Source organism: Dermacentor albipictus, chromosome 4 (assembly GCF_038994185.2).
Source record: "Dermacentor albipictus isolate Rhodes 1998 colony chromosome 4, USDA_Dalb.pri_finalv2, whole genome shotgun sequence".
NCBI classification, from domain to species: domain Eukaryota; kingdom Metazoa; phylum Arthropoda; class Arachnida; order Ixodida; family Ixodidae; genus Dermacentor; species Dermacentor albipictus.
The window spans coordinates 125,942,949-125,955,080 of NC_091824.1; the positions used below are offsets into that span (position 1 = coordinate 125,942,949).

A 12,132-nucleotide genomic window follows, 5' to 3' on the forward strand; every position below is an offset into this window, starting at 1 on the left:
CTGTGCAGGAGTAAGTTTACCTAGGCCAGTTAACCTCAAGGGACCCTGATTAGGAGAAGAAAATTTCTGAAAGAATACGAATGGGTCGGAGTGCATACGGCAGGCATTACCAAATCCTCACCGGGAGCTTACCACAGTCATAGAAAAGAACACTGTGCAATTGTTGTAGTATACCGGTGCCAATATATGGGGCAGAAACTTGGCAAGTGAACACAGAAGCTCGATAACAAGACAAAGACCGAGCAAAGAACGATGGAACGAAGAATATTAGGCGTAACGTTAAGAGACGGGAAAAGAGTAGCGTGGATTAAAGAGAAAACAGGGATAGCCGATATTCTAGTTGACATTGAGATAAAACATGGTACTGGGCAGGCCATGTAATGCGTAGGCAAGATAACTGGAGGACCATAAGAGCTACATAATCGGTGCTATGAAAGGGGAAGCGTGGTCGATGACGGCAGAAAATTAAGTGGGGACATAAATTTAAGAAATTAGCATGCGCACATTGGAATCAGCTAGTGCAAGACAGGGGTGATTCGAGACCACTGCGGGAGGCCTTCCTCCTGCAATGGACACAAATATAGGCTGATGATGGTTATGATGATGATGTGAACCAATATCACCATCACGACACCCACAATGTCCCCACTGGGGCCAGTCCTCTAAACGTCACGCAGGCGCTGCGGCAGCAGCTGATAATCATGCTAAGGTGGGTCCCGTTCAGCGCACCGATCTATACAGGGCACACACATATTCGGCTATGTGTGGCCTAAGCGCCGAATGAGACTTGGCCGGCCATTTCCTGGCCAGCTACAAACACTACACTATAGCCCCACCGTAAGACTTGAATGTTAGTGCTGGTCCAGCAGCACCAGCATTTCGGGGTCTACCTGCCCTGCTACACCATCTTTTACGCGGCGGATTACAGTGGGGCAGCCCACAGCAAATCAACCAAATGCTAAAGAGGAATAGCGCAGCAGACCGAAAGTTTCTTACGGTGGAAAAGAGGCGACAGCATTTCGAGAAAGACCAGGCAGGAAATGACGTCCTCGGTATTCGACGGAGCCTTTTCTGCTATATCGCGCATACCATCTATGCAACGTGCCACACACGGTGCCTTACGTATAACGCCGACAAAGGACTGGCACTCGTTGAAGTAAAAAAAAAAGACGTTCTTCTTGGTCTATACGCGTTTTCTTTTTTACATGCTTTCAAGCCTTTTCCATCGCAAGAAGTATCAACCAAAAAGCCCAGCAGTAAGTAGGGAGACCAAAGAATACCGTTTGAGAAGCTTACCACGCATTATCAAGCAGGTGTGCCGGACTCAGTGGTCAAGAAGCCTCTGGTTGTACATAGACCTCGGTTGTCTTCGTGCCACGTTTTCTTTTACATTGCGCCAGAGGAGCCGCAAACCAGCGTAGTAAAGGTTCCATTTTCGCTCACTAGTAGTACACCACAACAAGCGACGTTTTCTGAAGATAATCGAGGAAATCCACGCTCGTGCACCTTGCGCTTGCGTTGCCACAAGACCAACAGAGAAAACCACATTCCCGGCGTAACGCGTTTGCTCGCCACGCGCAGAGCAATTATGCTGCTTTGGGAAATACTCTACATTCTAGCGTGTCACTGGTCAGCCAGCGCGTCTGGCGGCGTCCGGCGCACTTTCAAGCGGCCGGCGCGGGAATAGAACATGCTCTATCTCGCACCGGAGCCACTAGACCAGAGTGCATTGCGCGCTAGCTTGGCTGGCATGCAGCATGCCGGCCTACAGTTCGGGTGCACTGAAGAGACTGCGCGGAGTTAGCGAAAAGAAAAAGCGCTCGCTTGTCACGCGCACACGCGCTGTGGCAACAGCTCATCGCCCCACTGCTGCGGGCCACCTTCGATGCGCTGAACTATACACGTACTTACACGGGCAAAATTTATGCCGCTACGGGCGCCAATGGCATCACTTGTTCGACTTCGCCGGCGGCTGCTTGGCACGATACAAACGCCATAGTACTGTCAGCGTCAAATGAAAGTTGAACAGCGGAGCGCGTGGCCCAAGCATAAGTGAAGATATAGTGCGCGCCGTGCAGTCATCACCATTGACAGACGCGCACATCCGGTTCGGCCGCACTGCGCGATCCCCCTCTAGTGAAATAATTTCGCTTCTGTTCTGGTTCTTAGATTTGAAAGGGAGAAAATGAAAATGAAGCTAAAATGTTGCAGTTTACGGCGAGTCTTGTCGCACAGATCGCCAAAACCTCCAGTGCTGTCGGCGCGAACAGCGGCGCGCGTGGTGCAGTTTGCACCGTCATCGCAAGGTAGATTCGCCCACGCGGCGCGGGCGATGACGGTGCAAACTGCACCGAGTGGGGCCTATCAGAGCCCATTGCCTCCACTCCTACGCTTTTAGAGAAAGAGAAAAATAAATGTGACAAAAAACCTAATGTTGATTCCTCACTCGGTATCTGGCAGTTCATAAACCTACATATAGCTGTTGCAGCAGGACCACCAAATTGAGGGCACTCTATTCTCACAGTCAGCAGCAGTTAGATTATTGGTAACGTGCTTCAGTGAGCTCGAAATTCACAACGAAGCAATGAAATGAAAAAAGTGTGCGTATATATATATATATATATATATATATATATATATATATATATATATATATATATATATATATATATATATATATATATATATACAGAAGAACGCGGCATTCCGTAGTAAAAATAAAAATTCAATTCTACGGTTTCACGTACCAGAACCGCGATTCGTTCAGGAGGCACACTGTAGTAGAGGGCTTCGGATTATTTTGACCACCTGGAGTTAGTTAACGTGCAGGGACGGCACGGCCCGTGCATTTTCTTGTATTTCGCCCCAGTCGAAGTGTGGCTACCATGAACGGAATCTGAACGCACGATTTCATGCTGCGCAACTCCACAACCACTAAGCCACCACAGCGGATAACAATCCGGAGTTCAGGTTAGAAATTCAGTCGCATAGTTTTATTTTGTTTCCACGTTGACAAGTTATGATGTCCACGGCTTACAATCCCTATTTCTGTTCTTTAGAAAGGAATATAGAAGGAGAGAAACTTCAGAAACAACTTCAATAACCAAGCACACGTGTGTAAATGTTTAGTACCGACCGCATACGCACGATAAGGTGCCTTCACCAAATTGAGTATGTGGCCATTGGTGTTGCTTATGCTCTGCTGTGCTTGTAGTTAAGACGAGCTTTAAGATCTGTATGCAAATGCGTATTTTAGATTGCCGCCTTTTTAGTACCACTTTGTTGAAGCAATCTGAAAAATCGTTATTATTTTGCCAATGCTAATGCGCGCGTGTGTATATTTAAGAACATAGCACGAGCACATAATTTAGTGTATTTCATCGTAGTCACATGTACAATTTTTCTTTTTCAACTTTTGCGTTGGATCACAACTCAGAGTAGCCGAGAGACGCGAATGTCATCCAGCCCACCTCCACACCTTTGACTTTCTTGGCCTTCTTCTTTCTTTTGCACGATAGAAAACAATGCCTATATAGTGCAAACTCTTCAGAAACCATTGTGGTAAAAAAAGAAAAGAAACTCTTTTTTCCAGATCTTCAACTGTGTAATGCAAGACGATTGAATTGTTGCTAAAGGAAATGAGTTTTCTGAAAAGTTCCGGTGTTGAGAAAAAATTCTACTGCGCAAATTACCTTCGCGGAGGCGATGATCACTTTCTCATGGGAATAGAGCAAGACTCTTACGTAATATCAGTTATGTGGGTATGAACGCAAGCCCCCTTCTTGTTCATAAGCAATTGACGAATGAAAATTAATTAGGTATTATTTATTTTACTTCTTGTTGCTGTCGCTGCTGTATTCGTTCTAGCAGGACACCTTTCACTCAGTTCGATGCTGCTAGCAAACCGCACTGAAAGTAAAGTTCTTCGTGAATGCATTCTAAGCAAGTCTATCCAAGCTGCATGTGAAATTGTTCGCCATAGTTCTTGTAAGCGAACTGATTTACTTTCTACGAGTAACTCGCATCTTGACTGCAGGTTACTGCTTCTTTAGTTTACGAACAGGCGCTCCTTTGGGGTTAATTTAGAGCTAAAGTGTCCTGCTTATTTATTAATTCAGATATCTCGTGTTTCCAAGGAAACGTTGCACGAGCGTGGTTAACCAGGGAATGAAAGAACACAAAGAATATGTACGTAAGTACAGCTAGACAAATACAGCACTGTAAACACGAACAAAAGGTAAGTGACATAGAGTTACTGCACCCAATAACTTTCAGTTAATCAAAAATTATAACAGGAACAGGCAATGGTTAACTAACAATGCTAAGAAAGCAACCTAAGCTCTACAGAATGCGCACAATGCTGGTAAACGGGTTGCAGACGCTATAGAAATGCTGGACAAAGGCAACACCGTGGACACGACGAATTTGCGAGCTGCATACATTGAATATGCACAAATAATTAATCAAGCGCGATTTTCATTTCATTTCATTTCATTTATTGATAATGTGAATCCCATCAGGGATTGTAACAGGAAGGGCTGCATGTGATACATAGGAACATGGTATAAGGTCTTACATACTAAATCTTATACAATAAGAAAACTGTAGCAATGATTACTTAACCAATTAAATATGTAAACTGCTGATAATATGGATCAACAATGCATACAAGAAAGATTTAGGTCTTAAACAATGGCTATTCAGAATTGTTATAATGTAAATGAGGAGCATAAAGCTACGAAACAAGATATCCATCTTCTGTTAGAAAGTCTCTGCATCGCAGATGTCGACAGATGCATATATTTATATGCAGATCCCACGCACTATGAAAATCGGTGTTCTGCGAGGCATCCTAAAAGGTCTGGCCATCCGGCATTGCTTGGGGTTCCGCAAAGCGTTATCATGAGGACCAACGTGTTTGTGTATAAGATGTGCGGTGACCGCAGCAGGATGACGACGTCCGTATGATGGGGCGACGGCATGATTTTTACTCCCCCTTTTCCGACGCGAGTTTGCGATATACCCATTGTTCGGTTCTACATAGGCACTGGATGGGCCAAAGCGAGAGTAACATGGGTTGTGAGATCATCTGCGACTAAGTATTATACAATCGTACCATGGCAATTGAACTCCGGTGAAATAGCCGATTATGATGGAGGTACAGTGTCACGTCTTCTATGTAGCGTTAGCTGGTGAAAGCAAAGAACCGGGGAATGTGGGTCGATTGCCAAGGATGTGCAGTCTAGCACACCATCTTAAAGGGCTAGTTGCCACAAGAGAAGGATGTGAGGAACTGTGAAACACGTGCCAAACTTCCCAAGGAGTTATTTGGTTATGGCACGCGAGAAGTACGCGTGTGGTCGTAACCTGATGGAGATAAATATATAGAAACATTGTGGCCTAATGGCTAGAGTATCAGGCTGCTGTGCTTGACGAGAGAGTTTCGAACCTGCCAGTGGTTACACATACATGTAAATTTTAGAGGCCGGAGATGAGGCGATGCAAGAGCATATCTACCGCAGAAAGCTTGGAATTAGGCAGAGCGTGCTTTCTATTAGAACCTTTGTTCGGATAGTATGCGCTGGTATTTGAACCCTCAGTGCCACGGAAGCCTGTTTGATCTATTAACATTCTATTGGTGCCACATATTTGTCATACGGTATTCCTTGCAGCTTTAAAACACGTACCTCCGATCACTTTTGAGTCACAATCACCGGCATTCTGCATTTTCTGGCGTCTACACGATAACGGTCGGTTATTGCCACGTGGCTTTGCTCAAGGGAGTTTTCCCGTGTGCTCGAAAGGGTCATTCTTGACGTCGCACTAAACCAACTGCTTTAATTTGACCAAATGCGTTCTTTGTCCCTTATTACAGGCGGGAAGCATGCCGCCCTATAGAGTAAGAGCAAGAACTTCATTCGGCGTTAACCTACGTACCAAGATACTGCCACGATTGCGCAGTAATTTCCTGCGTGACTTCATCAGCTCCTCCTGGAACACACCATTCAGGCATGTTGCCGCAATGCTGCCGCAACGCGCACTTGATGAAGTAATATTCTCAGCGCGCCGAGCAGGTTACCGCATGCTCTCACTGCTTCCTGCTCCAAGCAGTGGACCGTGCTATCCCTTCGTTCGCAGGTACAGAGGTTCGCGCGACTGAGTTGGATAACGGTGCATTGCAGCCCCGAACAGCTGATAGTAATGGTGCCAGCGTGCTTGCGTAACCGCTATATTGCAATCTGTGTACGAGGTACTCACGGCACTGACCGCATTCTTGAACCACTTGTAACTTCGATGAACGTCCACAAATACGCTTTTCCTGAGACGTTCGCTCTTTATTTCATGCGTATTTTCTCTTCATGTAAAGCTGACGGAGCATGAACACCGAGAGAATCGTTAATTAAGTAGCGCGCCATTATTTAGCAATGCTCTTTCTCTTTTTCTATCTTGTTTCCTCTCTTTTTCCTCACCTCCGGCGCAGGGTACTGAACCAGGTATTACAGTCAGGTTGAAATACCTGTCTTTCCTTATATTCCCCTCTGTCTCTGTCCACTGCCGCTCATACTCCCTTCCCTACACCTTAGAGTGCTGAACAACTACGCTGCAAGAGATGCGCCCTACACCATGACCATTGCTGTTAGCCCACATAAAATACATCAATAGGTCCAATGTTACCAATGTTTCTAAATTTCTAATTAATGTTTCTAAAATAATTTGTTTATATTCGTGCGAGGTACGCATAGTCCATTACAGCGAGTGCCTTAAGCTAGGCTCTGTAATGCGATATTAGTGTTCTCTTTCCAAACCTTTCATGGCATTTATGGTTTACGCCTTCAACATTGCCTGTGTTGTCATGCTCAATAAGTGTGCGGCTTTGCATTAACCTCCGCATATTGTTTGCGAATTTCATAATGTTTGCAATCAGTTAAATTGCCGTGGAGCAGCTTTTTAGCGCCTCAAAAGTTGAGATCAGCTTTAGCTTATGTCTATCTCGAACGTCAAGACGACAGGGAACGTGAACTTCCATGCATTTTGAGCGCAAGAAAAAAAAATCGCCAACAAATATGACATTCCCTAATGCCAAATTGGAGTGCAGCTCCGTAGGTGTTTTTATTTCATGATATATTGAGGCAAAGAACTTGAGACAGACATGCCGCAGAGTCGGTGATGGTCGAAAATCTGATCTGCGGGTCAAGCGCGTTGACTTTGATACATGACACGTCGAAGGTTCCAGTGTAATCGCTGGTGCCTCGCGTGTTTTGCAGAAAGTACTTCCAAACTCGTATGGCGCATATAATCAGATTACAATAAGCTTACAATAACAAGATTACAATAACAACAGCCAATGGATAGAACTCTGGATAACATTCGAGAAACGTCTAACACATGCAGGTGCGTCGTGCGCCGAGGAATAACGTTTAAAATTTGTAAGCCCGTCAACAGCAGTGGCCATAGAAAGATAAAGATGTCGTCGGTGAACAGATGACGGCTATAGCTAGTAAGTCAGCCTCTCCCTGTAGCGGTCCTCGCCGCAGACACTATACTTGCGCTGCACTGCGCTTTTCTTCTCACGCTTTCCTCATACCCTCCTCCCCAACTTCCCGCCTCATGTTTTAGCTGCACCCTCCTCATCCGCTATCTTTCTCGTGCTCTCTTCGCTCTCTCCGCTTTTTTTCATCCCCTGCTGCACTCCGCGTTCGCTGAGTTACGCCGGGAACGCCGGCGTAACTCACTGCGGCGGACAAATAAGTGTGACACTGTAACCATACACTGCGGCGGACGAAGAAGTGTGAGCCATCTTTCCTAGATGGCGCCGCCGTCCAGCAGCCGAAGGTGAGCTATTCTACGAGAACTAATGAGCAACAGAAGCAGGCGGCAGCCACGATCAGCAAGAGAGGCGCAGGAGGATTCGTAAAGAAATATTTGGTTTAAAATATTTTAGGTAAAAGGAAACAATGCCCTAGCTTCGCTCTGAGTTACTCAATCCGGGCTTCTGTTACGCCAAAAAACAACCACTGAACTATCAAAATGAGCTGCCTTGTCGGCACTTCAAATCGGACTTGGAAACGGTGTGCACAGCGTGCCAGAAAGAAAAAAAAGGTGGGGGGGGGGGCACGCGTTAGGAAAAGGACGTTGCTCGTTCTCTAGGCACGGGAACAACGCAGGAATTGTTAATACTATTACATGCGTACGTTCAATGGTAACTAAAAAGCATTTAATTGAACGTTATTTGTCAAGCGACAAGCTCAATAGCAATCATTCATCTCGAAGCTGGCGAGACTAATACTTCTCTGGGACCTTAACCATAATATCTTATTATTGGAATGAGCTCAAAAAATATCTGACACAGCAAATGTGATACAATTATATCAGAAGTTAGTGGGAAGACTGGTCACCAAAGGCCCTTTTGAGGATGCGTAGGGAAATGTGTGGTGGGTACGGTCTGCGTCGTTCGATGTCTCCTTTTCTCTTTTTCATAAACCACCGGTGATCTCGAGAAATGAGGCGAAGACAGAATCTCTTGGTGTTTTAGCCATAATGACGAGCCTGTCCAGCGCAAGGGGGATGCTTAGTGCAAAAAGAATGCATGAAAGCAGTCGGCCGGCAGTAGATGAATGAGGCCGAAGGAAGATGCCTCAAGGCGAAATGACAGCAGCCGGATTTAGTCACTTCAGCCGGATGTCGATGACGTTTATTTTAGTACGCGCCAGGGTGTTCGAGTAGCCACTAGCACCATCATATTTTTGGGACGCACACTTCAACGCATTCGTAGACAGGTTTTACGTCCAGGATGCCCAGGGAGCATCATCTTCGTGTCCCCAGAACAGAGTTAACTCCATGCTTACCCGCGGTTTGTCTACCGTCTGAGAGCTTTAATATTACCTCCACGGTTTGATTTGTCTTTTCAACTCGGTCAAAGAAAATGCCGATGAAATGAGACCCGTGCGCATCTCATACGCCGACGCATAGATTTCAACGACGGTGAGCCAGTTGCCCTATTTGGCCAGCACTCAACGGGCTCCCCTCGAAGCGCTAATGCACCTGACAGGGCCGTATAGAAGTTAGAGTGGTGAAAAGTATGAAGGCCGAGTGGCGTTCGTGCCTTCGATTTGCGGCCGTAGGGCAACCACGCGCGCGAGGCGGTGTTGCCACACGGGAAGAGCTAATGCATCGCGCGTTTTTTATCGGGTTGCCAGGTTGCCGTGGATAGTATTTCTCATATCGAACGTTGCAGCGAAGTGCTAAAAGGAAAATTAGGTTAAAAAACATTAAAATGGGTAGCGCTAGCGACATGAAGTTTCAGTTTTATCCTTAAAGTTTGTTTTTGTGAGCTGTATAATTAGAGCTTGTCAGTGTCATTTTCGCTTACTCGCAAAAGTTCGAAATCCTGAGTCATCTGTGTATTGTGCCTTAATGCATGAATCTCCAACGGCATTGTAAATTCAGTTTGTGGACCGAACACTTAAACACATGCAATTTCGTGGATAGTTTCGCTGGTCGCATTGTACAGGTGTCGATGGCTATTGAAATTCACTGTGTGGCCGGTGGCAATAATTATCATAAATGGTCAATGGCTGCGATGGGCATGAATACAGCCCTTGTGACCCTTGTTACAGGTGCACTAATATGGTATACTTGCACCTCATATCGGTACTGTGTTCTTTTTTTTCCCGAAGTGTATTCGAAGTTTACTAATAAGAGCGCTTTACCTCCCCCCTTTGATTGCTCTCTTTCTTGATACTCGTCATTGCATACTCGTCATTTATAATGCAGTATGCTTATAGCTATCGATAATAAATTTCGCAGTGCTCTTAGTGCACCAGTGCCTGTTTCTTTTTCATTACATCACATTGCTTTACATAATTTTTTTGCCTCTATATTAACAGACCACACGTATTACCCTGCGATGAAAGATGATCTGTAAGGCTTCCACGACGGTATGCTAAGGTTGTTGTAGAAATATGCCACTTCGGAAATAAATACTTCATAAATCTCCTGAACGCTTTACTTGAGAGGAATGGAGACCTTTATTAGATAGACGTAGTCACAAAGGCCGTCCTCATAACACTTCAAACATTATTGGGCGCGAAAAGCGCTTCTTTCTGTAAGTTTGAAGCGCGTACTTCCCGTTTAGAGCTCCAGCTGTGCAGTACAGCGCAAGTACATACAGTTTTCTATCCAAAGATAAGCGCGCTACTAGGTGAGCAACCATCTTCATAGGGCTCTCTGGTCCAGGCACTTGGTATGGAATAGTGGCTATTGCCACAGTCATGCCAGTGATTTCTAGGGAGTGGAGAAGCTCGGGGAGATGATTCCAGACAAACTTTGCATCGGGGCATAATGACAGAGGATCGGTGAAATCGGTGGTACGGTTTACCACCACGTCTGCACCCACGGGAGACAATAGCGTCCCCAACATGACAGCCACAAAATCTTTCTCGGCACACATAAAGCATGAGCAGTGACGCGATAAGCAATGTCCTCCACTCTCTTGTGGCATTACAGCTGTGGTGGAACTTGTGGCATCGCGGTGTTACTAAAGGAAGTGCTCTCTACTACGAGCTAGCTGTGACCAAGCAAGTGGTTGTAGGCTACGTAGTTTTTCTATTGCGGGTTTCTTTTTTTGTTTGAAGAACAATATTTTTTTATGCTTTTCCTTTCCAACGTGTTCGAATTTGAGTCTTTGTCGTCTTGTACCTGCTGGCGACGACACCGCAGATCATCATTAGTCATTTATATTTTTGTTCTCTCAGTTATTCAGGGTTTCTTTACTTGTATATTTCTTGCTCATAAAAATGCAGTTCTCCAAAAAAGGAGAGGCTGAAAAAACATGGTTCAGTCTTCTTTAGACATCCATTCAGTTTATGATCAAATCGCGTGACACTGGTAGCTCAAAGCTTCTTTCATCTTTTCGATCTCCTTCTGCGCATCTAGGAAGGCGTTAAAGATTGAAGGTTGTTGGCAACTCTATATCCCCTTGCTTTTGGATAAGACCGGTCATAGAATGCTGTGATTCTGAGCACAAAAGTAAATTATCTGTTTCATGCTAAGTCCCAGTTACGCTATTTTTCTTTTTGTCACAAATGGACGGCAGACCGCTTTGAAATGCACGATATCAAGGTCGAAAACATATGATACCAAAAGGTGACCATTGCTTGCGGCTCGGGCGTGCCAAGCCTTAACACCATTTGGGCTCCCGCCGAAAAAATAAACTTCTTAGGATTGGAAGTCTGCATCGGTGTTTGGAACATCCTACGGCCTCGTGGCAATAATAAAGCTTATGTTCGCTCTTACTTCTTGAATGATATCAGTGCTCTGCTACTCCTTAAGCCATGATTATGTTGCAAGGGTCAACCTGACGGGATCGTTGATTGAATCAAACGCAAGAATCTTGAAGCCCTTTGTACTAAGGGCATTGTACCCAAGCCCTTAATTTAATGCCCTCATAGCGCTGTCCCTTTCTCGCGGATCTTTCGACACAGTGCTTCTTTTTCGGATTTCGAAGAAAATGGAACACTTGCATAATTCCAACTAGCAGCTGGAAGCGTTCAGGACAGGGGTCAGGGGGCTTCAATATGGATGTCATTCTATTGTAAAAGGCATCAAAGTTTTGTCGCCTTGCTTGTTTAGTGCTTTGCACGTCGAATTTGAGTTTGAGAAGCGCCAGCCCTCGAGTACATAGAGCACCACGTCACATTTCTTATAGAAAATGCACTTTGGTTCTATCGGCTGATCTTCTTAAAGAAAAAAATTTCTTCGGCAGCTCTTCGAACCAGCTCAGAAGTCATCTCACACCGCTTTAGGGAGTGTGTCATCCCAGGAGCCTCCCATCCTTTTAGCCTGAAGGACTGGGCGTTCAGTCCCATGAGACGGCAGACTATCGTTCACGCTGAGCTGACGGAGATTTATGACCGTTGCTACTCAATACCTCGGGAATCTCCGCCTCCCGACTGCTTTAGGTAGTCTTGGCTGTGCTTTGGAGGTTTTCATTGTAACACTGTGGGCTCCTGAATCGTGGCACTTCTTTGCTCATTCAGCATATTCCTGAGCTGAATCATTGCACGCGACAACATTTTCAGGTCTACTCTTCCCTGTGAATCTTGCCATATTTCCGCATTATAGAAATTGTTA

At 45.4% G+C, this 12,132-nt stretch overlaps 1 protein-coding gene across 2 annotated transcripts in view; it reads right to left on the reverse strand.

The window, feature by feature from the left end:
* Positions 1–1,582, reverse strand: part of LOC135899597 (uncharacterized) — a 373,133-nt gene extending 371,551 nt beyond the window's left edge. For both annotated transcript variants that reach the window (XR_011514086.1, XM_070537557.1), the window contains exon 1: positions 1,297–1,582. Coding sequence is in view for 1 of the 2 variants with exons in the window: in XM_070537557.1 (XP_070393658.1) it covers positions 1,297–1,303 (7 nt within the window). In the remaining variant the exon portion in view is untranslated. The remainder of the gene's footprint in view (positions 1–1,296) is intronic.
* Between the last annotated feature and the right edge of the window lie 10,550 nt (positions 1,583–12,132).